The sequence below is a fragment of the Peromyscus maniculatus genome, chromosome 10, assembly GCF_049852395.1.
Source record: "Peromyscus maniculatus bairdii isolate BWxNUB_F1_BW_parent chromosome 10, HU_Pman_BW_mat_3.1, whole genome shotgun sequence".
Lineage (NCBI taxonomy): Eukaryota > Metazoa > Chordata > Mammalia > Rodentia > Cricetidae > Peromyscus > Peromyscus maniculatus.
In genome coordinates, this window is record NC_134861.1 from 5,506,691 (window position 1) to 5,533,130 (window position 26,440).

The following is a 26,440-nucleotide window of genomic DNA, read 5'->3' on the forward strand; positions in this document are numbered from 1 at the left end:
CGGTCCTGAGAAGAGGGTAGAGCATTACAGCCCCCAGATCTGTTCAGACATAGGAGATGACTCTGGTGGCATTGGGCAATGCTCAGTATGGTTGGGATATTCTCCTGAGTGAGCTGGGCTGCACTCCAAAGCCAGCAGGGCTCAGAGTATGCAAACACCACCAGGAGCAGTGGATTCTGAGTTGGCATTGTGGCCACCCAGGTTCGTAACTGGTGACTGGAATGTCTGGGGCCATAAGCCCCTCCTGAACGCTTTTTCGGGACATTAAGGGCTCACGGGAAAACATGTTTGGGGTTAAAGGGAAAATGGACTGGGAAGAAAGCCCTCTCATCTGATTTACTTCGTGTTCTCTGAGTCATTCAGGGAACCAGGGCTCCTTAATGAAAGTCAGTTCTGGGTGATGAACCAGAAAGTCACCAGCCATCAGGCCAGGCCAGCTAGACACCACCGTTTCCAGGAAATGTGACAGAGCATTTGTACATTGTTCAGAGGCCTGTAGAGCCATATCCAGTCAGCACGGGCTAGCGGCATGGCTCTGGAGACAACTTGACCTCTGCTCAGGATGCCTTGGGTGGGAGTCTACAGCTGCCCTAACAGAAGGGGCCGGCTCTACCCTACTATAAACCCGACTCCCTCAGGGCTGCTATCATGCTTATTAAACAGAAAACATTCGCACAGCAATAGGTTTGGCCTCAAGGCTGGTCTGGGAACAAGGTTTCTTGCATTGGGAAGGGGACTAAGGACCATCAGAGCCAGGTTACCACCAACAACTGTGTAGGCAGTGAGCACCGCACAGCTCCATGGGGCGTCAGGGCCACAGCCCAGGCAAGAATGACAGGCAGGCGAGCCCTTCTCCCCAATATGAAGACAAAACACATGGTGAGAGACTGCCCACTGAGGCACTTTCCACACACAGAGCCAGCCTGAGGAACTCTGGAGGTCAAGTTCACGGAACTCTGACCCTGGCCTCCCTCCAGCTCATGGAGGGAGCTGACAGTCCCTGGTTTGTAGAAACATCACCCTGACCCTTGCCTCCGTGTATTCATGTATACCCATGTCCAGACTTTCTCTTTCTGTGAACATACCACTTAGATCTTACGAGGGCCCACTTGAAAGACCTTATTTTAACTTCATCTACAAGTTAAAGTTAACTCGATCATCCACATCGGAGCTTATTTCCAAACAAGATCCCATTCATAGGTACTTGGGGTTAATAACAGGTGACATTTTAATTTTTGTTCTTCAAGATAGGGTCTTACTATGTAGCCTCTAACTCAGGGCCTTCCTGCCTCTGCGGCTGGAATGCTGGGATTAGAGGTGTGCACCCATGCAATAACTTTTATTTTCAAAAGTTTAAAAAACTTTTTCACTCTCAACTAGCTACAAAATATTTTCAGAGTGTGTAAAGCCTTCCTGCATATTCCCTGCCCACTTCCTTCATTTTGAGACATCAGCACTGTTAACAGCACGGGTCATGTTTCTTTCTGATGTCCTTCCTCTTTGATTCCCATGCTGCGTGCGTAGTTGCCTCCAGGCTGGAATAGTCCTGCTCTCTCGACTGTAATGACTTTGACCAATGCGGAGGGTCCAGAAGGTTCCTTAACAACAGGTGGGGTGTGAGTTGGAGGCAGGACTCCCACAGGATCGAGGCTTATCCTCTGGTAGCATATCATGGGCAGGGGTGTGATGTCTGTGACTTCGGCTCTGTCTTCGCCCACAATGACACTGTCCTAGGTGGCCAAGCCTTAGAAGCTCAGCGGCGTCCCAGGGTGCGGAGGGTTAGCCTTGGCACTGAGGACGGTGGGTCTGGGTTCAGTGTGTCAGGACTGCCTATGAAGAATGTGGCTCCTCTGGGGGAGTCTTTGGGCTTTTCTGGCAGCCATTCTTGGCAGCTTCTAGTCTCTCCTATCCCAGCCCAAAGTGGGCATCAGGAATGGGAGAATGACCAGTTGGTCCAACTGGTCAGGATGTAGAGAGGTGAGAGAGTGGACAGGTGGGGAGGCAGAGAGGTAAGGATGCCTTGGCCTCCTGTCCCACCACCCTCGGGGCCTGCCTCAGGTTGGACCTGGCATGCCTTGTGGCAGCTCTTGAAGACTGTCCGCCTCTCTGGCTCCTCTTCTAAAACTGCAGGAGCAATATTTCCATGTCAAGCACAGCCCTAAGTCTTCAGGGAACCTGTCCTAAGATTTATACTGCTGCAATCAAATACCATGACCAGGAACAAGTTGGGAAGGAAAGGGTTTATTTAAGCTTATAACTCTGAGGTCACACTCCATCACCGAGGGAAGTCAGGGCAGGAACTCATGGCAGGAACCTGTAACTAAAGCAGAGGCTGTGGAGGAATGCTGCTTACTGGCTTACTCTCCACAGCTTGCTCAGCCTGCTTTCTGATAGCATCCAGGACCACTTACCTACGAGTGGCACCCCAGTCCATGGCCTGGGACCACCTACATCAATCATCAATCAAGAAAATGCCCCACAGGCCAATCTGTTAGAGACATTTTCTCATCTGAAGTTCCCTCTTCCCAAATGACTCTAGCTTGTGTCAAATTGACATAAAACTAGCCAGCACAGAGCCCATCTGGCCAAAGCTTACCTTCCCTAGCCCAACCAGGATCCAAGGTCTGGACCTGTCTGGGCTGAACACCAGGGCCTGGCATGACTTTGCGCCTGGGTTCATGACCCTCAGCCCTCAGCCTATGGTTAGACCTACCTACGGCAGAACTTACACTCTGGAAGTCAGTGTGTCCTGCTGGTCAGAGATGGGCCTTGCTTGTCTTAGGAGACTTTGAACATTGGAGCCTTCCCCCTGAGGGTCTGACAGACTTCCACTGTCTTAGTTAGGTTGTTGTTTTTTTTTTTCTGTGAAGAGACACCATGGCCATTGCAACTTTTATAAAGAAAACATTTAATTGGGGTGGCTCACTTACAGTTTCAGAGGTTCAGTCCATTATCATCACGACGGAGAGCATGGCGGTGTGCAGGCAGACATGGTGCTGGAGCCAAGAGTGCTACATCTTGCAGGCAACAGGAAGTCAACTGAATGCCACACTGAGGAAAGCTTGAGCAAAAGAGACCTCAAAGCCTCCCTGCTCCCCCCAGTGACACACTTCCTCCAGCAAGGCCACACCTCCTAATAGTACTACTTCCTTTGGGGGCCATTTTCTCTCAAGCCACCACACCCACGGTATGACTAAATGCCACATGAAGCATCTCTCTTCACTTTGACAATTTTCCTAGGCCGCTGGTTTGCACATGAGTAGGATGAGACAAGTCTGAAGTCCAGGGTCAAGCTGTTTGGCAGATACTCCCTGCTGGTGACTGGCTGGAGAGTTCCAGGGCTACCTTGGTCACTCCAGAGCCCCAGTTGACACTGCAGCTCTGGGGTTAGCCAGGGAATGGGTCTGAGCTGCACTTGACCTCCCAGTGCCCTGTGATGAGCTGTCGTGATGTTGGACCCTGGTAAGCCCTGGGCAATGGGGAGGGGTGGCTGTCATCCTTCCCACTCATCTGCAGCCTCTTGTATTCACAGAAAGCTGTCGAGGAGAGACAGGATGGCCTACAAAAGCCAGAGAGAAATTGCAGTGGGAAACTGGTGACCATACAACTGCATGTGTGTGTTCCCTGACCTTTCTCTCACAACATCCACATAGACTGCAGATACATGGGTATATAACAAAATGTCTGTCTATTCAATGAAATAGTACACAGCCCTCACCAGAAAAGACCTCTGTCACCACATGGGTAATCCTAGAGGATATCACTTGGAAATAAGCCAGGCCCAGAGAGCCATGTATAATATGGCTTTATTGATATGTGAAAAGGGGTTGTGGATGGGGGCGGTGAGGGGTGGGAGTGTGGCTACAGGTCGGCTGTGTGCAGGGTAGGGGAGGAGGCGTAATTAGATTTGACAGTGGTTGACAAGAATGGTGTGTGCTCAATGCCACAGGAAGTTAAAGTTAAAATGGTTAATTTTAGGTTGCATGAATTCAAAAGCTAGAAAACTGAAATAAAATAAATCCAGCCATTGATAGTAGGAAGTGAGGGGACCCAGGGAAGAGGGGACATACAGAGGTTGTTTGTAGTTGCTGTCCTGTCTGGTCCCGTGGATTTGCAGTGAGGTGCAGGTCAGAGAAGTGGATCTTTGAAGGGCTGTTCTGGTCTCAGGGTCTCAGACGAAGGCCAGGCTGCCTGGCAGAGCAGGGTAACGTGCTGGTGGGTACAAGGGCAGAGACGAGGGTGGCGAGCGGCTGTAGCAAAGCTCACAGAGCGGCAGTGCCTGGGCCAGGTTCCCAGCTGTGGAAGCAGGTCACTGTCTTTGTCCATGCTTGCAAGATGTCCCATGTGGCACAGCAGCCAGTTAATGACAAAGGACTCTCAGGCCTTCTAAGTGTGAGCAGGGATCCCACAGCAGTGCAAAGAATCCTGGGATTCGCCAGGGCTGCTGGCGGCCATTCTCTTCCAGCACTGGGGAGGGTGGGAATCTGTGAATCTGTGAATGAATGAATGGGCAGAGGGCAGGCCTGGCCCTCCATGGCCCTGGTGGCAAGGGGCAGCACAGGTGGATGGGTCAGCAGGTGGCTGCGTAAGGCGCCATGGCTTTCCAGAGCTCTGAGCCCCGCCTGATGCCCGCCCTCTTTGGGGAACAGCCTGTTAGGATAATGGCCCTGCACTGAAGCCTTCCTGGGCCCCTCGCGGCATGGCCCTCCCCAGGGCCCGCCACCAGCCGACACCAAGTAATGGAGCTCTGACGGGGAATAACTCCAGGCTGAGCTAATCGAAGCTGAAAAGGTGGAATCAGCGTGCGTCCCACCCTTTCGCCAGCTTCATCAATCCAGCTAACTGGGTTTGAGCTCCCGCCCGAGCTATGTTCTGCAAAGGGAAATTAATGTGTAGGACATCTGAGGCCTGGCGGCTGGGCAGCGGTGAGCGCTTAGGCAGGGTGGCCTCTGAGGCCGCTGCGCCTGCTGCCCCGTGGTCTGGGGAGGGTAGTCGGTTCCCCTCCCCACTGCCAATTCAATTACCAGCAGAGCCGATGCATATTCAGCCGGACACCAGGGTGGAAGGGAGGGCCCCAGACAAAGGAATCTGTATTTACCCAATAATAAGTTCCATTTGGAGGAGGTTTGAAAACAATTCCCCGTCACATTTGTCCCTGTCAGATCACATTATTCACAAATGAAGTTCACAAAGTATCAATTCAATTTCAATGAGGCCCGGCTTGCAGGGCTCGGCTGAATTTAGCCCATCCCGGCTGGGGGGGCTGCGGGTACCCGGCAGTCAGAGGTAATCAAAGGCAGGCGCTACGGTAACACTTTCTATTTCACCCGCTTTGTGCACATCTGTTCCTGGATAATCCCATTTTCTACACTTCCAAATCATTGAAGATGGCGGGAGGCCGGCTAGCCTCCGGGGTGCAGTGCCCACCCCCGGGCGGAGGCAGGGCCCTCAAGGCGGTGTCCCAGTTCCAACCTCCTGCTGCTGCAATCCAGGCCCAGCTCTGAGCAGGGCTCCTCTGCCAGCCCCCCACAGTAGCTTCCTGGGCACTTGGGAGACTCCAAGAAGGACATTCCTGATCACCAGTGTCATCCCAGTACCCCACCCCTCCACTGTCACCAGGTCTGCTTGTCCCCTTCAGGGTTCCTTCCTTTCTAGACAAAGCGGGGAAGGGGGAGATGTTCCTCAGACTTACGGGTCAGCCCAGGCCCTAGGCCCCAAAACCCAGTAACTCCATCTTGAGCCTCTAAGCCATGTCCAGAGACTTGGAAGAGGGCCTAGAAGGGGCACACGGGGCAGGGTTGGAGTGACTCTCTGAGGCCAGGCCCAGTGGTCAGTCCCTGGCAAGCACGCCTTGGCCCTTTCTCATGCAGAATAGTCTTTTGCCTCCCACCCCCGCCCCACCAAGTCCTCCACCCCACACCTCCTGGACCTCATCCCAGCTGCCCGCAGCCTCTGGGTTTGTATGTTCCCACACAGGGCCTGTCTCCCCAAAACACCCTCACCAGCCAAGGTCACACAGTGCCACCTGTGACTGGGCACACAGCTGTGAGTAGGTAGTGATCTGGCCAGCCCAAGCTCAAAGGATTCAAAGGTCAGGTCAGAGATGGCCTGCCTTAGCCCTCTGGGTGCCTCAGTGTGTCAGGACCAACTGGTCCTGTGAGGCAGCCACCCACCCTAATGTGATCTGGCCACTCACCACACCATGCTGGGCCTCAGTTTCCCCGTTGGTAAAGAGAAGGTATGAATTCTCCTAGTGTGTTTGGGCTCTTCTGAGTTGTTGTGGCAGAAACAGCTGAATTTACCAGACTAGGCTGGGCATGGTGGAGCACACCTTTAATCCTAGTACTCAGGAGGCGGAGGCAGGAAGATCTCTTGAGTTCAAGGGCACCCTGACCTACAGAGCAGGTTTCAGGCCAGCCAGCTTTATAGTGAGACCCTGTCTTATTTTTTTTTTTTAACCAGATCAGAATTGATATAAAAGCTTTAATAAAGCAGACCAGTAAGGTGGCTCAGTGTCTCACGCTGACAAGCTGAGTTTGACCCCCAGAACCCACACGCTAGAAGGAGAATAACAATGCCCAGTTGTCTTGTGATGTACACGAAAACACACACAGTCACATATATGCACACAGACAGAGACAAACTCACACAAATGTAAATAAAATGTAATTTTTAAAAGTTTTAATAAAATAGACACTACAGACAGAAACACGACGGGAAGTCTCAGAGACAGAGAATTATGTCCCTGAGAGGTGACGAGGCCCCATTTACGGAGAAGTTACCTGGCTGTTCTTCCTGAGCCATTTAAGTGAATGCTGTTCAAGAATGTAGTCCCTCATGGTGGCGCACGCCTTTTATCCCTGCACTTGGGATGGTGAGGCAGGCAGATTTCTATGAGTTCAAGGCCAGCCTGGTCTACAGAGTGAGTTTCAGGCCAGCCTCAAACACATGCACACACACATACACACCACATACACCAAAAACAAAAACAAAGCAAAACAAACAAACAAAACCCCAAGGACAAAAACAAACGAACAATAAGCAAGGCTGCCCCCTATATTAAAGTAGTACATAATGCCCTGAAAATGGGCCATTTGAGGTGGGGCACCAGGGCTGTTAGGAGACAGTCAGGCTCTAAGCTGACTGGGCGTGGGGGATTTGCGTTTTACTCTGGGTCCTTTGTTTTTTGCTCTGTTGCTTTATATGAACCTCACAAAAGACTCTGGACTTTTCAGCAAGCCTCTAGAGCAGTGGTTCTGAACCTGCGAGTCACGGACCGCACAGGGGTCACACATCAGATATCCTCCATATCAGATATTTACATTACGGTTCATAACATTCGCATCGTTACAGTTATCTAGTAGCAACGAAAATAATTTTATGGTTGTGGGTCATTAGGAAGGCTGAGAACAGCTGGTCTAGAGGGTATGCAGAAGTCTGGCGGATATAGATCTGTAGGTGGGGTTGGGAGGGACTTGATCCTTCTCCTCAGCAGCCTCTGTTAAGGCAGGCAATGCAGAGCCTGTGGCATGCAGTGTAGACCAGCGGCATCACACCCTTAGACGAACATGTTTCAGGAAAAGAGGGGGTTGTGTATACCAGATTTGTCAGCACACACTTTGAGGTGCCTGGAGGAGGGGTCTGACACTCTGTGCAGATGCACAGACACTTGGCTGTCCTTATCTGCTTCACCACTAGTCCAGGTACAGCTGTACCTTTGGGGTTAACTGGAGTGTGCACACACATGTACAAGTGTACATGTGCATGTGTTAAAACATACATATAAAGGGTGTGCATATGTGTGTGAGGGCATGCGTGCAGGCAGATAAGACCTAGCAGTGTGCAGGCCTGCCTGATGCACACAAGTGTACACATGTCCTGTGACTATACATGTGTGTGGGGTGGCTTTCATGTCATCCTTCTCAAGCAACTATATGCAGAAATGTCTGTGAAGACTTCCCTTGGAGTTTGGGAGCTCAAGGACCTGTGGGTGGTGTGTCTTGCCCTTTGTTCCTTGCAGCCAGCAGAATTGACTACCCGCTGGGTAGAGAATGGCCTCACATTCCTGGAAATTGCAGCTGAGGGCTGTTGCTGATTGATCTGCCCTCTGTCCAGGGGGCCTAAGGTTCCTGCTGGGGCTGAGACAAGCCCCCTACCTGTGTGATACAAAGCTTAGAAGGTCTGCCAGTGCCCGGCCATTGAGAAGGCCTGGCCGTTGAAATGGGAGAGCTGTATTTTGTAACATTTTTCCAGTAAAAACTAAACTGTCTCTGTAGTGTACATTTGGTCGTATCTCACCATGAGCCGCTAAGGAGGGTCCTGAGCCAGAGAGGAGTCCTTAGTGGAGTTGTGATATTGTCCTATCTCTCGGCACCTGTGGCCTGCACTGGGTTGCCGTGTGCTCTTGGGCCATTTTTCTCCTTTGTAAAGGATGCCAGGCAAGTCTGGCTGGTTCAATAGACATGTGGTGCTTCACCTGGAAATATGCAGGAAGCTGGGGTCCTACCGTTGGAGGTTCCTGAGAGCCTTGTCACTTGTAGGGAATGAGAGAAACGGACTTCTACAAGCCTTGGTCTGTGCCAGTGGCACAAACCAAGTTCCCACTGTAGCCCATCTTTAAAATGTGTCCGAGAGCCAGGTGGTGGTGGCCCACCGCTTTACCCCCAGCACTCGGGAAGCAGAGCCAGGTGGATCTCTGTCAGTTCGAGGCCAGCCTGGTCTATAGAGTGGGATCCAGGACAGGCGCCAAAACTACACAGAGAAACCCTGTCTCCAAAAACCAAACAACCAACCAAACAAAATGTTGTTGAATGAGGTGCTCAAAATGGGATTTAAAGTTATGAGGGGTGAAGCCACCATAAAGGAGTGAAGTCTTAGCAATTTCATTTGCCACCAGGAAATCACAAGTCTCAGCTAGGCAAACCCCGTAGAAGAGCCTTGGCAGACCTCCTTTCATCTGAGAGCTGAGTGGGAATCACTTATGATCTTTTGCAATTCCTTTTTCTAGTAATTAAAAGGTGTTTTTTTCAACCCCCCCCCCACCATGAGCTCAAAGCCCATGAAATTAGTCATCCAGGCCATTTAAGCACTTCTGGGCTCTCTATGGGCCTCTGACACATGTAGGAGCCTTCATGCACACACCTAACCCTGTTCTTACACAAGCACATACAGCCTATGCCTGTCTGTCTCTCATAAAAAAAAAACCATGGGCCAGGCAGGGCTGTTGTCGTGGCCAGCTCCACCTCTGCCTTGGTGTCTGGGCAGGTCCCTTGCATTTCCAGAGACAAGAAGCATGCTCTGTCTGACCGGTGCTGTGGACCACTAACTTCTGGGCCCAGCATGGCTGTTACCATGGTACTCAGCAGCTGTGATCATCCACGAAAGACTGGGTCTTCCCCTGGAGGAGAGGGTGGGGAGGGCCCTTAGACCCTTACCTGAGAGACCATCCCCTTCCTGCTCTTAGGAGGTGCTAGCCTAGCCTGTGTAGGATGTAGAGGTTAACTGGGGGCGAGGTGGGGGGGGGGACTCCATCTATAAGTTTTGGCGAGATTGTCACTCACACTAGGGTAGAACTTCTCAGTGATAGTTATTGGGGTCACCCATGTTTCTATAAGTGGCCTCTCCATGTTCCTATAAGCAAGTCCAATAGATTCATTTGTTCACCAAACTGGGCTTGAATGGAATTGTTCCCTTTGTCTGTCATTGGTGCCCTGTCAGGCTTGAAGGGACGCTTGTTCATGTCCACTCCAAGGAAATTTAATGCAGTATTGAGGAAGGCAGTGGGCCTGTCTCCTCCCCTTTTAAAGAGAGAGCAGTTCCCAGGCTGCCTGGAGAGGTCCCAGAGGCCCCAAGTGTCATCACACGAGCACTCGGCTCCGAGCACTCGGAAGACAGCAAACAATCATTTCTTGGTCCAAGATCTCCTCTTATACTCTGGTACACCCTTGGGTAACCAGAGCCTGGCTCTGGGCCTGGGAGATGGGAGACGGCCTCAGCATCTACTCTGGAGTAGCAAGGAGACAAGTGTGGTTGTACTGGACCTTTCCTCAGTGTGGGTGGGGCAGCTTTGAAAACTTCTGTATTGGGCCAAGAGACACGAATGATGTCAAAGGCCTGTTCAGCCTCCTGAAAGGATAACCTGTGGGCAGCACAGAGGTCTCCTGCCCAGGGCCGTGGTGATTCCTCAGGAGGGCTGGTGAAGGGCAGGTCAGGAGGCTTTGTGGTGTGGCCTTGTTGGAGGAGGTGTGTCACTAGGGGGCGGGCTTTGGGGTCTCAGGTGCTCCAGCCAGAGGCCCAGTGTGGCTGGCTTCCTGTTGCCTGCGGATCCCAACATAAAACTCGCAGCTCCTTCTCCAGCACCATGTCTGCCATGATTCCCGCCATGCCTCCTGCCATGATGATGATGGACCAAATCTCTGAACTGTAAGCCACCCAATAAAACGTTTTCCTTTATAAGAGTTGCCATGGTGTTTCTTCACAGAAACAGAAACCCTAAGGAAGACAGGCTTCTTGGGGGAGGTAGCCCGGAGCTCAGAGTGTTGGGCTCTTTGCCCCCCCCCCCCCAGCCCCGTATAGAAGCAGAGCTGCTCTTGAGGTCAGGGCTGGAAGCCTACCAGATCAGGATCCTCTGGTGGATAAGCAGCATCGCTACTCTGCTCACCTTACTGGCTCATGATCCAGGAGACGCAGACAAGTGTAGATTTTTGTGGGGCTCCAGTGCCCAAGGGCGTCAAAATGTTACTGGAGAAGTGGGGCCCTCAGTGCCTGCAGGTTGAGGAACACCCAGAACCCCAGAGCCGACTGGGTGCCAGCCAGGTGTGTGGCGAGCCATGTGGCTTGTTGTGGGGCTGCTGGACACTGCTACATAGAGATGTATCGAATTCAGCTTAGCAACCTAGGCATGAATGCCCCGGCCTTTAAAGGGAAACTTATCTGTAATTAAAATCATGCACAAGTTTTAGAAAGAGGCTGTTTACAACTGGAAAGAAAGCTGATTGTGAAAACGAATAGGCTTCCTCTGGGGCTGGTCGTGTTTAATTCAGAAATAAATCCCCCCGAGGGGGGCTCTTCACCGGGCTCTTCCCCCCCAGTGCTTTTGGGGGGCTGGTGTGGTACTGCACAGATGCAGGGGATGACGACCTTATCAAGCTCCCATCGCAGACACGAGGCCTGGCTCTGGGCTCCCGAGTGGCTGGAGAAATTTGCCACGATCCCTGCTCCTCCGCTGGTGAACCATAAATTAGCCCAGTTAAAATCAGCAGAACGTGTGTGTATTCAAAGTTTATGTTTCTCGTAAGCAGATGGTGGCTTCAGCACGTGCGAAGCAGGTGGCATCAATCACCAGGTCCTGAATTAGGGGATGGTAGTGCTGATCTGAGGGGAAGAGCCGCCTCCCGGGCTCTGTCGCAGTAGGAAAGTGATTTACGCTGGTCAGGGGCTGGCTGCCCCCAGCTGCTGTGATTTAGCGGGCAGTTGTGGCTGCCACAGCCTGTTAATTGGGAGAGTGTCCAATGGGTAGCTCAGGGCCACCTCTCCAGAGCTGGGTTGTCACTCTATCTGCATAATCCTCTGGTTATTCCCACTGTGGATGACATGCACTTGGAGTCGAATAGCTTTTCTGGGTATTGATTGTAATTAAGAACCAACTTGAGCTGAGATAAAGGTTTTTCTGGGTGGCACACTGGCAGCATAGTAGGCCAAGGAGGTCAGCGTCATATCTGACTCTGACCTGGAATGGTCCACTGTTGCAACAGCTATGACAGTACATCAGCGGAGACCCCACCCTGACTTCAGCAACCCAGCACCCTGCGCACACCTGAATGAGACTCCTATCTGTGAGTGCTCACGCTGCCCACAGATTCCTGCCACCTCTCCATACTGTGGTCTACCACAGGCCAATGCCCCGGGGTAAAGATCCCTCCAGACTGCAGGGGCACTCACCGTGGAGTAGGTGGTCAAGGCTCTGCTCTCCAGGTTACTTAGTCACTGCCATAGGGGCTCCGCTAACAGAGTTCCTGTGGGTGACAGACCTCTGTCTTGGTTCTTCAGAAACTTGCCCTTCCCCGGGAGACACAGTGGGCTTGTCCTGTTGACCCCTAATATCATGTGACCAGGGAGCTGGGATCTCAGGAACCAAGGTGACAGGATTACATATAAGATGTCCTAGAGGACATGTCCCTTATCCGTGTAGGATAAGACCTCAAAGAAAAAAAGTGGAGCCCTCCTGGTGTCCCAGGACTAGTGTGGGCCTTGATGAAAATAAAGATCACAGTGATTGGCATAGGGGGAGCTCCACAATGAAGGTCTGGTAGGGTCTCAGGAGATGAGCCCTGCCACCTTGTAAGGTGGGTCAGGTGGGGTATGTGTGTGGGATGGGTTGCCAGGCTCCTTAAGAAACAAGGATTCTTCTGGGTGGGTGTTGGGGGTCCCTTGTCCCTGATACATTGCCTACTTGTATTATTCTTGGCTCCCTCTGTATCAGTGTGGTTAATCCAGGTTGCCCCAGGTTGCCCAAGCTAGCCCTGAGCATCTGCATTCCTCTGTCACCTGCCCCAGACCAGCCACTCCCGTGGGGCTGGGGTTTTACTGCCAGGATCTGGCTACAATTGGTAGATATAGGTAGGGTAGATTGTGGAGGCTCTGCTTACCTTGGGAGGTGTCCTTCCAAACATGGTGGAATCTTCTGGAACTCCTGACTGGCCACGCCTGGGTGTGAGGAAAGCACTGTGGGTGTTGAAGGATCCAGGGTTTTAAGACAGAGGCTAGAGGAGAGGCTTCATGAGACCTCGGTGCGGGGGGGGGGGGGGGGGGGGGGGGGGGGGGATATGCACCCATAGCCTGAGCTCTAAGTAACCATAGGGAGGACCTGGTATTTCGCATGTCCGGCTTGTAGCTGTGTGCCAGAACACCACTGCAGTGCTGAAGCCTGCAGTCACCCACCCAGGGCCTCTGCTGACCCCATCTTCCTCTCCCCATCCCTTGGTCTTTGTAGTTCTCGGGTTCACGAGGAAAGGCCCCTGGCATCCCATGCGCAAGGCTGACTTCCCCTTCAGGAGAACCATGGTTCAGCCAAGACTGCTTTGAGCATGTAAAACAGACAAGATGGTAGGCCATGCCCTCACCTCAGGGATCCTACCAGGCAGAGATCTGCTAATCTTCATCACACAGTAGGTCCTGGTCTCAGACTGCCTGAGAAGGGACAGGGATATTGGGACAGTGGAGTAAGGGTTGGCCTGAAGAGAAACCCTGTCAGGACGAACATGCCCCAAGGACTTGGGACAGCCCTGGCTGTCCTAGGGCTACACATTCCCTCTGTAGACCAGGCTGGCCTCGAACTCACAGAGCTCTGCCTCTCTCTGCCTCCTGAGTGCCGGCGTTAAAGGTGTACGCCACCGCCGCCTTCTGTATCCACTCTTGCCTCACCACTTATATACACGTAAACAGTAAAGCAAAACTTGACCCTGTAAGAAAAGATGTCCTCGCGGCTGTGTGAAGACAGTTGTAAATTGCACAGTGAAGGTTTGCACAAAGTTAGCAGTCCAGAGCGTTCATTCACTGGAGTCACCATGACAACATCTGAGAGGCAGCCTGTGTGAGAGACAATGCTGTAAGAGACCATGTGGAGAGGCATCCGTGTTCGCAGACTGCCGTGTGCTGAGTGAGAAACGTGCCCCAAAGGCTCGTGTGTCTGAACCTTTGTCCCAGATGGCGGTGCTGTTGTGGGAAGTGGAGATTGTGGCACCTTTAGAAGGTGGAGCCTTGCTGGAGGTGAGTCACAGGTGGTGGTGGTGGGGGGCTCATGCGTTATCCCTCCCATTGCCGTGGAACTGCTAGCTGAAATAAACCCCCCTTTCTACTAAATATTCTATTGTCAGACATTTGATCACCATATGAGGAAAGTTGATAGGGGTTTGTTTTCTCACATTTACTTCTTTATTTTGGGGGGTGGGCAATCTTAGCGTTTCTATTGCTGTGATAAAGCACCATGACCAAATGTAACTTGGGTTTGTTCCATTTCACAGCTTAAAAATCCATCACTGAGGGAAGCCAGAGCAGGAACCTGGAGGCAAGAACAGGAACAGAGGCCATGGAAGAACACTGCTTACCTGGCGTTTTGGGGAAGACAGGGCTGCCTCTCAGGCAAGCCTTAGCTCCCGTTCTGGGCACCCAGGCTGGCTACATAGACAGCAGCCCTGGGACACATCCATGGAAGGACAGAGCAACCTCTGCTCTTGGCTTCAGTGACCAGAGAGCTCTGTGTGGAAGTGTCAGCTGAAAGTCAGAATGCCCATCCATGGCAGGAGATGGTGTGTGTGTGTGTGTGTGTGTGTGTGTGTGTGTGTGTGTGTGTGTTTGTGTCGGGGATAGAGATGCATAAACAGGGAATACAAAAGTCACAGTAGAGAACAGGGCAGCAGGCCAGCCTGAGGCAGGGACCCGAGGGTGCCTCGAGGAACACCCTGTGGAAGAGGTTGGGCAGAGCATTTTGTGCCAGGGGCCCTGCCTGAGCTGAGAGCTTCTGGACCCAGAAGCCACCTACCCCTTTAAGAAGAGGAGCCCCTCCCCAGGAAGACAGAAGCGAGCTCCTGGGCAGGTGAAGGAGTGGGACTGGCAAGAGGGGGTGTCTCTGGGTGGGCATGTGAGGTGGGAGGGCAGATGGTAGGACTCTGCCTTGGAAAGTAGGTACCCAACTCTACTGAAGGTCATATGTGGAAAGGAGTGAATTTGACCCAGTCACAGGTAGCACATGCCAAGTCTACATTCTTTGATGCTTCTCCATCAAAAAATAGTATCACGTGGCTTTAGTGACAAGCTTCAAACTAGAGAAGGCCAAGAGGGAGGGGGCCCTGAGGAGGGGAAGAGGGCAACATTAGCTTGTTGAGCTTCTGCAGTTATCCAGCCTGAGAATGAGCCCCACCTCTTTCCAGGCCCCACCTCTCTCCTGGCCCCACCTCTCCTGGCCCCGCCTCTCTCCAGGCCCCACTTCTCTCCAGGCCCCGCCTCTCTCCAGGCCCCACCTCTATCGTGGTTCCACCTCTCTCCTGGCCCCACTTCTCTCCAGGCCCCGCCTCTCTCCAGGCCCCACCTCTCTCCTGGCCCCACTTCTCTCCAGGCCCCGCCTCTCTCCAGGCCCCACCTCTATCGTGGTCCCACCTCTATCGTGGTCCCACCTCTCTCCTGGCCCCGCCTCTCTCCAGGCCCCACCTCTCTCCTGGCCCCGCCTCTCTCCAGGCCCCGCCTCTCTCCAGGCCCCGCCTCTATCGTGGCCCCACCTCTATCGTGGCCCCACCTCCCTTGTGGTTCTGGCTCTAGCTCTCTGGGGACCTGTCTCCCATGTTGAAGAAAGCTCAGCTCAAACAGATCTCACTGAGGTCTCACCAGTCCCTCCCCCACCCCCCTATCAAGCTATTAAGCCAGCCCTGTGATGCCAAGAAGAGGCAGCCATTTTATGGAGCCCTGCCCGAGGTGCAGACTACGGGGTAGCGCTGTCACTCATCCTGGTTTGAAGTTGGTAAGTATACAGTGGTTGCTATGTAGCAGCAGATAACAGATGGACAGTCTCCCCTTTTAAACTCTGGGAACCCCGAGGAAGACACAGCTAGCTTTCCCAACTGGCTTCTTGGCGCGCGCGCGCGAGCGTGTGTGTGTGTGTGTGTGTGTGTGTGTGTGTGTGTGTGTGTGTGTGTGCGCGCGCGCACACGCGCGCTGGCCACCTGCTCCCAGAGAAGGCCTGTCACCTCAGCTATTCATCGCTGATTCACTGCCAGATCCCACTACCCTCCAGGCCATCCTCACACCTTCATCTCCAGGAATCTCCACTGCTGCACCCCACATCACCACGTCTGTGTGCCTCGCTGCTGTGGCCTCAAACCCTCAGCACTGATTTCACTGAAGAAGGACCAGCAAGCACCCTGGGGCAGCTGAAATATTCAGCTTTGGTCTAGGCCACATGGGGGCAGAGCTCAGAGCCTGACCTTGCCAGAAATACTTGAATGTACCCAAGCTAGTAGGCTTGCTCCAAGGGTGTCTGTGTGAGGGAAGATTCCATTGAACTAGAGCCTTGGCCAGCCCCTGGGGCCAGGTGACATCCTCCAGAGAATGTTTTCCACCCGGTCACCTATGAGGATGGCACACTACTTCCCTCTCACCTGGGGGACATAGAGGACAGCACCCTGTGCAAGCCAGAACACTTGTTGGGACGCTAACATGAGGCCATAGGTCTGGATGATGGCTCTTCCTCATGTGCCCGCAGACACCTAGTACCATGCTGCCTTGTGGCAGTCCAGAGCCAGGGTCTGGTCTTGGAATGCTTCCTGCTGGGTTTCCTTGGGGATATTAGGTCCAGCATCTGGAAACGGGCAGCCCACAGTAGGGGCTCCGGGTGGCCTCAGTCCTCATAAAAACATGTCCCGGGACTGGTGCTCAACCTGGGTTAACTTCTAATCTAAACTCTAACCAAAGCCTGATGGACTTTTGACATACAAATATTAAAAATTAAATTTCCCGAGTTCATTATCTGATAATTAGAACTAAATAACATCTTAACTGAGAGGCCGGCCCCACGCAGGTCCAGTCAGTTCCACTTAAGATTCCATTAGGCCAGTGTCGGTGCAGTAAGTAATGGACCATAAAATTTAATTTGGAAATGATCTCGCGCTGTGATGGAGCGATAGCACTCACAAAGGAGGCGGGCGGCCGTGGCTGCGGGCTCTGCGGCAAGACGGCAAATTCAAAAGGAGCTGAAGCGATTGCCCCAGAGAACATGTGTTCCCGCTTTCTTCTCCTTTCTCGGGCCCTACAGTATTTAAAAGTCAGAATTGACCAGTGTAGCTCCGTGTAATTACAAAGATCCCCTTATCAGAGTCTCTTTGCTGGTGCCTGGAAGAAAAGGCCTGGTCCGCGGGCTGTCTCGGCCTCATTTACATGCACGGTAACCTGGTGGCCTCTGATAATCACTTAGGACTTCTGCACTTGGGCGGTTTTTCAGTCCGGTCTCAAGCCACTAACCTGTGGTAGCCACTGGTGGGGTGGGGTGGGGGTGGGGGTGTACAATCTGGGATGCCTGCAGCAGCTTCCGAGGCAGGTGGATGGTAAGGTATCCCCCAGGCTGCCTTGTCCTGAGGTCTGCTAGGTGCCCCCCACCCCCAACCTCCTTAATGCAGGAGAATGATTCTGAGGATGTGTGGGAGCCTCTGAGGACAGGTAGCAATGTGGCCCTTGCTTCTGGCCACGGCTCTCTGTGCTGCCAAAACCGGTTAGGAGCTGGTCATCTGCCCTGTGGCAAAGGGTCCCAGCCTTACCAGGGGTCCCTGCTCCAATTATGGGGGAAGACTTTCTCACTAGAGACCCAGCAGGATCTCTGGGGACCATATGGAGTAGGCTGGTCCTACTAGTCCTGGTCCCAGCCCAGGGTCCCTTAGGCCATCAAGTGACCAAGCTTCAAGTCTTCTTGGCACAAAGAGGAGGAACCAGCTTACTGGGTGACATGCTACTATTTGCCAAAGCCCCTCCGGGGGTAGGGGCATCCATCCTGATTCAGCTATGGGTGCTGCCCTGACCCTTGCTAGGTCTGCCTGGAGGTGTTGGGAGCTCTGCCCTCTCTAGGGAACCAGCACACAGCCTGTTTCCTTTCAGTCACTCTGGTTGTCCGCTGGGTCCCTTCTGGGCTTGGCAGACGGGACTCTGCTGCAACCCCCCACCTAGACGCAATCCCCATGGGTGGTGGCCCCCTCTAAACCTGGGAAGAGCTCCACGCTGGCTCTGGAGGCCTACTCCTGCTCCACACTTCCAGTGGCCAGATCATCTGGGCTCCTCTGATCCAGAGTGGGACTGGATTGAAGACATGCCCCCCCTGCACCTGCACCAATCGCTGAGACCAGCAATGCCCACCATGCAGGTAGAGGGAAGGGCTGATCTGCTAGAGCATATGCAGTACAGAGGGCTTGGAGCCCGAGATCACCAGAAGAGGGTGGTTGAGTGAGGGGGTCTTCTCTCTGCTCTCACCAGCCCTCCCACCTCTAGGCACGGCAGAAGCCCCCACTCTCCCACCCTCTGGGCTCCAGGAAGCGTCTAAAATTAATTCTTGTTCCCCGGCGCCAGTGACCCCCAATGTACTCGGCCTCCACGGTGCTCGTGAGCAGCCGGCGCTGCGTCTTATCTCCAGAGCGGCCTCATTTGTTACTTCTCGCTGAATACACCCACTCCCATTATTTCTGTAATTCTTGGCAATAACAGCCCTTCCCCTAATGAAACCTGCATTATTGGAAGGTTGCTGTTCTGACCCGGCGGGGATTAGCCGTGTACTCTGTTATTGCTACATATGTAATTGTATAATTGATTTTAAAATTTACTTTTGTGTCCCCACATCATAAAGTAAGCAGCCCATTAGTGGAGAGAAATATAATTAATATATCTCTGTACAGGCTCCCACCCCAGGAGAGGCCAGTGGGGTGTGGGCACAGGACTGTGGAGCAAGAATGCATACCTTGGCCACCTGGAGCTGTGCATACCCTGTCTGCCGTGTCCCCTTCCCCCCACCCCCTCCACCCCCCGCGCCAAGCAGGGTGGCAACCTTAAGCCCATTGAGGAGCTTGGAGCTGGCTGTAGGAAGGTAAGACTGGGTTGGAAGGTGAGAGTTCCTTAGTCACCTCGGAGGCCTCCTGCTGCCACAGATACCCTGCACCTAGGAGGGTACACCTCCCTGCAGCATTGGTCCGCCCTCCCCTGCCTTTATGTCTTCAGGGGTGCCCAGACACTCTGGCTGCTTGTTTGTTCCCTGCCCTACCCGGCCCAAATTTCTGTGGAGAAGACACACGTGACTCTGCAGCAGCAGTCAGATTCTGTCAGTAAGGTGGACCCCTGCCCTTCACAGAGGATCTCCACCCAGGCAGTGCCTTTGGGGTGCCCCTGGCCACCATGCTGCAGGTAGGTAGCATTGGCACAGAGTCTGATACACAGGAACCTGCAGAAGAAGCAGGCAGTGGGAGGCATTTCCCGCCCCCAAACACCTGTGGCTCCCAAGTTAATTTCCCTTCTTTTTATTCCGGCTCCCTGGCATCAGCTCACACTCGTTTACACTCAGTGCGTTCTCGTGTTCGGCCGCACAACCACAGCCGTAGCCCATTTCTGAGATGCGTATCATTGGAAGTGCCGTACCTGACCCCTTTTTATCTATCCTGTTTCCTAGAAAATATACCTGTGTTGAGTGTGAACGGCCATGGGGGCCACACCCTTTTGTAACGGATGCTCTCAGACCAACACCCTCAGCATCCACCTGCCTAGGCCATAGTGCATAGCAGGAGTCCCTTTTAAATTAGGCTGAGTACTCTTCTACTGTGTGGATGATCCATGGTGTGTTTCTCAGTTAACCCATCCATGGATGCTTAGTGGCTTCACCTGTGGCTGTCATGGCCGTTCTTCGCTGTCCACTGGCACCTGTGATAGGCATGTAGGTGTACGCAGACACATACAGATGGGCGGGGTCACCGGTTATGACAAGAACAGAGGTGGAGGGAAACTGCCCACTGGCTCTGGGGCTGCCCAAGCGTTGGACCGCCTCTCTCTTAGCCCCAGGATGGGCCCCTGGCCAGTGGACTCAGTTGGGAAGGTGATGGGCACTGCTTTGAGTATTGCCCTTGCTGTACCTAGATCACAGGTAGGCAGGTGGAGCTGACAGCCAGTACAGTGGCCTGAGCAAGGTTGGAGCCTTACCTGCTCAGTGTACCCAGAACAGCTTCATGGGTAATAGGCATGGAAAAGTAGATAGTTCAGGCCAAATGTGGTGGCACAAATCCAAAACTGGGGAAGCAGAGGCAGAGCAGGCAACTCTGTGAGTTCAAGGCTAGCCTGGTCCACACAGTGAGGTCCAGATGGGCCAGGGCTACATAATGAGACCCTGTCTCAAAAAAAGAAAAGTGGAAAAAAAAAAAAAAAAAAGAAAAGTGGACAGTACAGTTTCATTTAGTTCTGTGTGGCAACCGTGGTCTTTTGCCCTGATCACCTGAGTGTGCCCACCTGGCTGTTCTAACACCACGCAAGTCCAAGGCCACTATGCTGATGTGACAGGAAATGGGGATTGGGCTCAACATCATCTCTTTGGTCTGGAGATCCCATTGTCCTGACCTTCCAGCACATACGGCTCTAGGGAGCAAAGCTAAGGTATGGGGCATGGGGCTCCTGTTTGGGGACAGTTTCACCCCATGGAGCAGAAAGGACAGGCTCAACATTACTAGAACAGAGTGGGGAAGTGGAGTTCCATTAAGACTGGCTGACATGTCATGTTCACAAAGGCGGTAAGGCTGTATAATGAGATTTCAGGTAACAGGCGTCCTGAGACCCTAGGTGAGCTCTGGGGAACCAGATGTGGAGCCAACACTGTGCCATCTCTATCATCTGAGGCCTGTGGAAACTTACACCCTGCCAGCTGACCCCCCACCCTCAAATCCCATAGGCTATGGCTAAGTTTGTGCTGGGGCTGGGGGATAGAGTGACTAGACACTGGAAGCAATGGTCCCATTGTGTTATCCGTAGCCTCAGATTACCCAGATGCCATTCTTCGCTGGGCCAGCCTGGCACTCTGCCCTTACCTGATATGCAGGATGCACCCATCACCCTGCCGGAAGTGGACTGTTTAAAGAGCCATAAGTCACACGTTGCGGTGCTTTTGAGGGCTACTGAAGAGTGCACTTCCCCTGCACCAGTGACGCTGTGACAAAATCCATGTGCAGGAGCCGGCTACTTCATCACAGAGACGGAGAGCCACACTGGAGATTGTTCTGCTTAAAAAATGTGGCAACTTGCAAATATGTTTTTAGAAGCAATTTTATTACAAACTGTCCCATCGGGAGAATTATGGGACTCTGTGTTCATCCCTCAGGGACTGCGGCACAGGGTTGTTAGGGGGATTTATTTCAGGGAGCCAGGGAGGGGCGGCTGTCGCTAAGGGCTCCCAGCCTGGGTCTCTTCAAAGGCCAGCCTCAGCCTTCTACCAGCCTGTCCATCCGATGCCCCTTGGATCCCTGGTTCCTCTTCCTTCCTCCTAGCTGGTGCCCCAGTTGGGGGCCCTGAAAACAGTCTGTGGGATCAGGTGGGAGGCTTGGGCTCTGGATATGATATCTACAAGTTGGCTCAGAGGAACAGAGGTGTCTCCCACAGCACACAGAGCACTGCAGATGGCGCAGGCCCTGGGGTGAGGCCCAAGCTTTGTCTTCCTTTCCTAGGGAGCTGGAACCTGGCTGCACAGGTTCTGACGCTTCTCTGACAGGTAAGTTGAGGCTGGATGCCCCTCACTGCTCCTTGTTCTTGACAGCCCACTGTAGCAGCTATCAAGATGGCCCCAGCAGCAGGCCACTGCGTTGTCCATTGTCCGGTGGTCTCAGGGCTGTGTGTCAGAGCAGGAAAGTGCTATATCACACTCCTAAAATGGGCTATGAGACAGATTGTGCCCTCTGTAATGGACATGGTTTCATGGTTCCGGGTCTCTCCCTCTCTTCCCTCCCATGTTGGCAGGAAACAGCTGCTGAGCCATGCTCATACAGCCCACACTGAAAGTCAGTGTGGTAAACTAATGTCCTGGCCGAGAGGCATTGAACACCATGGCTTCCTGGCAGCTGGGAAGGGAATCTGCCACAGCCCAGCTTGAGATGCCTAACCACGACTTGTAGTTTTCAGCCATGTGAGTTTTGTTTTCAGTCACTATGGTTTCAGGTGATTTGTTGTAGACAATTAAAACCACTGTTACCATCACCAGCACACTACATCACCACTGTTACCACCAGCACCACCGTCATCATCACTAATCACCATCACAGTCATCCTTGTTACTATAAGTATCTCCACACCACCGTCACCTTCATTAACACAAGTGCCACCATGGTCATCATCACCATTACCATCATCATCTCCCTCATCAGCACCATCCCAATCATCACCATCACCTCTGTCATCATGACCACCATTACCACTGTATCATCATCACCAGCCCCACCACTACCATCATGTCTGCCATCAGAACCATTACTGATCAGCACTAACACCATCACTGTCACCATTATCACCATCATCACCATTGCTATCATCACCATTATCATCATCATCATCTCCACTATCAGTACTATCTACATCATCATCGTCATCATCATCTTCATCACCACCGTTATCAACATGTTCATTGTCTTTGTCACTGTTATCACTTTGGCCCTCCTGCCTGACATCACTAATGCCATCATAACTTTACTATCACTACTTCTATTCCTTTCTGGTCTGCAGGACTTTACACACTTGCTCTGTAATCATCGGAAAAGCAGTACAAGACGCCTCAGTTCTCATGGGGCCACCAGGCTGACAGTGATAAAGGCCAGGCTTGGGGCAAAGTTGCTTCAGCTTCAGCTGCAAACTGACTCTCTCTCCACAGCTTAGGACAGTTGTTCGATGTCCATCTTCCCTGGGAGACACCCTCCCATACAGGGAGCACCCTCCACGCATGGACCAGCAGAGAACAGAGAGGCAGCCTCCTCCTCCTCCTGAACACCGTGGCCGCTTCTCTGAGACTTGGCTAAAGCTGACCCCACTGCTCCACCTCTTTCCTGTTCTGGTCTCCTACAAGGCACTTGGGAATTTTCTCCTGACGCATAAATGTCCATGGGCAGCCTTGGCATAGGGAGCCAGACTGGATGTTACAGGATCCCAGTCAAATAAGATGCAGTGTCCAGACTCCACCGTGGGCACAGAGGTGTGAGTGGGGTGTTAGAGGAACTGGGACTATCTTGAAAAGCCACGTACAGCTAGAGCAGGTGCCCACACTGGCTCCTCCTCAGCTCTGCTCCTTGGAGAGCCTTGTCTCTGGTGCTAGGGAAACAACCACCACCAGGTGGCGCTCACCTTGCTCAGTGAAGAGCCTGTGCCTGTTCTTACTTATTTGGGGACCAGATCAGCACACAGTGGCTCAGGCCCATCCACAGCAAAGACGTGCTTGCCCCCTGAGGTACCCAAAGCCAGGTCAGAAACCATGGCTCCATGAGCAGGCCTTGTTTCTTGTCCAGTATGTCTGTCCATGACAGTTAGACCAGGGTGGACTTCTGGGCTGCCAGCATATGCTCTCCTGTGCTCCCCTCTGCCCTGTCCGCCTGCACTGGGCTCCGAGGTCCCTGGAAGGCTCACAGGTGATAGCTGGAGAGTGCCTGGTGCGGTGCAAGGACGTGGATGGCTGAGTCTGAGGTCCCATTATCATCCCCTCTCATTACCCGCAGAAACCATGCTGCTTTCCGTCAGGCCCGCAGGCCCAACATTGCCTATGAAAGTGGCTAACATGTGTCCCCTTTAACCAGGGCCATTAATTGATAACACTTAATTAATCTGCCCAGGAGAGAGATCAAACGAAGATTGTGTCCCTTGGCGGCCACACGTATTGACTTTGTTATTCCAATTAACCGCCGGGCCAGAAGGGTCTCAGGAGAGAGACTTAACCTTTGCATCACCCTGAGCTGGCTGGGCTGGACTGGCCTCAGACCCGCTCACCAGGCTGGCTTTTCCCGTGGTGCCCACCTGGACCTCCCCAGGCAGTGGCTACTCTCCCACTCAGGATTCCGTGTGTGTGACCACCTCCAGGCCAGTGTGGCTACCCGTTTGAGGATCTGCTCACTTGCAATTAACTGCCTTATTTGGGGCTTTTTTTTTTTTTTTTCCTTCTTCTTCAAAGAGCAATTAGATTTCTGCAGCCTTTGGAGAAAGCAAATGACCCAGAACGAGACACCTTATAAATCAAGCCTTGAGGGTGGGTGAATCCCTGCTGTGGCATGTGCCTGGCTAGGATGTTGCCCTGAATGAAGCCTGTGCCCCCAGAGGTGCTGTCTGTCCTAACAGAAGCCCTCTGCCCCAGAGGGAGGAGTCCTGCCCTAGGCAGCCAGGTCCTGTTCTGCTGTAGGGCTTGGGGCGTAGGTGAGACAGGAAGCCAAGAAGTCCCTCTTCCCGCTCTTAGCCTCTTTCCCGTCTCCTCTCTCACAACCATCCCCGCGCACACTTGGACGCTATTGCTTGTGGACAGCCTCTGTTCCTGTATGGTACTCCTGGAAGGATGGTCTTTCCTGCAGTGCCAAGGAGGTCATGGGCACCGAGGAGGACAACCAGCTGCTCCACAGGGTCACACGGAGTCTGGCCCACTGTGGCCACAGGCTTCTCGAACATTCCAGGAGTGTCTGGAAGATTTGCCAGATGACCTTCAGTTGCCTACCCTTGGGCCCCAAAAGACTTGGTCTACATGCTCACTCTTAGCCAGATCCAGTCTGTTGCAGACCTGTCACTTCAGACACTGTCACTGAGGAGGTCAGGGGGATTAGCTACTGACATGAAGCACATGGCCTGCCCAGGCTGCTTTCATGTTGGGAAACTTCTGGGTGTCTGAGCAGAGCCCGTGTCTGGAGAGAAGTCCAGCATGGAAGGCCTGGAGCTGGCCAGGTTGGTCAAGCCCACCCTTAGGAGAAGTATTATTTCCCCCAATATGGAAAAATTTTATCCACTAACTGGTGGATGATAAAATAAAAGGCAGTCTACCCATGGAATATTATTCAGCAATGAAGAGGAATGTAGGAACTTAGGATGAGCATTCTTGAAAATACACTGAGTGAAGGATCTAGCTGGAAATCCACACACTGCCTGGTTTACACAGGAGTTCTGAATAGAAGTTCCCAGAGACCGAAGCAGAGGCAGGGTTAGTGAGGAGTAGAGGGAGGAAGGAGGTGGGGGTGGCTGTAGGACTTTGTGAATATACTTAAATGTCTTAATTACACTTGTTTGTTTTGTGTGCGTGTCTGTGTGTGAGTGTGTACGTCCCATGGTATGAATCTCAGAGGACGACTTAGGTAGCTGCTCTTCTAACGTGTCCACCCCAGGGACTGATGCCAGGGCCACTGTCGGGTGGTAGCAAGGTTCCTTACCTGCTGAGCCATGGCATCAGGGACAGTCAGAGAATCACACAAGTTCCAGTGGTTAACTCTATGTTTTCTTCACTCTAACTCATGTTTTCCTGTTTTGGCTTCTTAAGACATAGTCTCTCTGTGCAGCCCTGGCTGTTCTGCAACTTACTACATAGACCAGGCTGGCCTCGAACTCACAGAGATCTGCCTGCCTCTGCCTCCTGAATGCTGGGATTAATAGTGTGCACCAAAATGCCCAGCCTTTAACTCAAATTTGCATTTTTTTGTTTGTTTTTTGAAACAGGGTTTCTCTGTGCAGTTTTGGTGCCTGTCCTGGATCTCACTCTGTAGACCAGGCTGGCCTCAAACTCACAGAGATCGTCTGCCTCTGCCTCCTGAGTGCTGCGATTAAAGGTGTGTGCCACCGCCACCTGGCTTAACTCAAATTTAAAAGGCAGTTAAAAGAGAAGAAAGAGAAAAAAGAAACAGACAAAGATTTGAGCAGAACTTGTGTGTGTGTGTGTGTGTGTGTGTGTGTGTGTGTGTGTGTGCTCGCGAGGCTGGGATGACAACCAAGGCCTCACACCTGGGGTACAGAACTCGCCTCTGAGCCTCAACTTGTACCTTTGAGCAGATAATTTTGCCACAGATTGTCCATGAGTAGCAATGAGCAGGTTTGAAATCACAGATCATCAGGGACATTTAAATTTGCATCAATTAGATGCCAACTACATCCATTAGAACGGCAGGAAGACCCAGGCTCTCACCTGCACCCCGGTGGGCAGTTTGGGGGGCACAGCAGTTTACTAAATGGCTGGGCTGCTCTTTTTTTTTTAATTTACTTATTTTTATGTGTATGAGTGTTTTGTCTGCATATATGTCTGTGTACCCTACTTGTGCAGTGCCCATGGAGGCCAGAAGAGGGCGTAAGATCCCCCCAGAACCTGAGCTACACAACTCAGCTGTCATGTGGGTGCTGGGACTCAAACCTAGATCCTCTGCAAAAGCAAGTACTCTTAACTACTGAGCCATCTCTCTAGCCCCAGGGGCTGTTTCTTAAAAAGTTATGCATACAGCGGCTGGAGAGATAGCTCAGTGGTTGAGAGCATTTGGCTGCCCTTCCAGAGGTCCAGAGCTTGGTCCCCAGCATCCACATCAGGCATCTCACAAACACCTGTGACTCCAGCTCCAGGGGACATTTTCTGGCCTCTGTAGGCACCTGCACTCATGTGACATATTTACACAGCACACATACATATAAAAAAAACATAAAATACGTTTTTTTTTTTTTTTAAAGTTACACATTCATCTACCACAGTCAGCGTTCCCTGGCATCGAAGGCACACACCATCACAAAGACCTGGTTCAGAAGTTCACTCAGTTTGACTTGTAAGATCCCCAGCCTCGAAGGTCCCATATGTCTGTCAGCAGAAGACATGACTTCCAGACCATGCTGCTCTGGAATGCTTCAAGGGGCCAAGACCAAAACCAAAGATGCTAGATAGAGGGCAGAGTCTGTATAAAAATCCTTG

The 26,440-nt window shown here is 52.5% G+C and overlaps 1 protein-coding gene across 5 annotated transcripts; it reads right to left on the reverse strand.

Moving 5' to 3' along the window:
• Nucleotides 1–10,873: 10,873 nt before the first annotated feature.
• On the reverse strand, nucleotides 10,874–19,423 carry LOC143267546 (uncharacterized). Of its 5 annotated transcripts, XR_013042726.1 has the most exons (6): nucleotides 19,196–19,423; nucleotides 13,340–13,587; nucleotides 13,122–13,188; nucleotides 12,648–12,705; nucleotides 11,941–12,014; nucleotides 10,874–11,488 (listed from the first exon to the last, which is right to left on the reverse strand). XR_013042726.1 is itself a non-coding variant. In XM_076545739.1 (4 exons), the coding sequence occupies exons 1-4, from the start codon at nucleotides 19,216–19,218 to the stop codon at nucleotides 11,334–11,336; spliced, it is 303 nt and encodes a 100-aa protein (XP_076401854.1). In that variant the 5' UTR covers nucleotides 19,219–19,423; the 3' UTR covers nucleotides 10,874–11,333. The 5 variants fall into 5 exon arrangements, 1 of the variants encoding a protein (XP_076401854.1); XR_013042727.1 differs by lacking the exon at nucleotides 11,941–12,014 and having other exon boundaries at nucleotides 10,874–11,347; XR_013042725.1 differs by lacking the exon at nucleotides 11,941–12,014 and having other exon boundaries at nucleotides 10,877–11,488.
• Nucleotides 19,424–26,440: the final 7,017 nt, after the last annotated feature.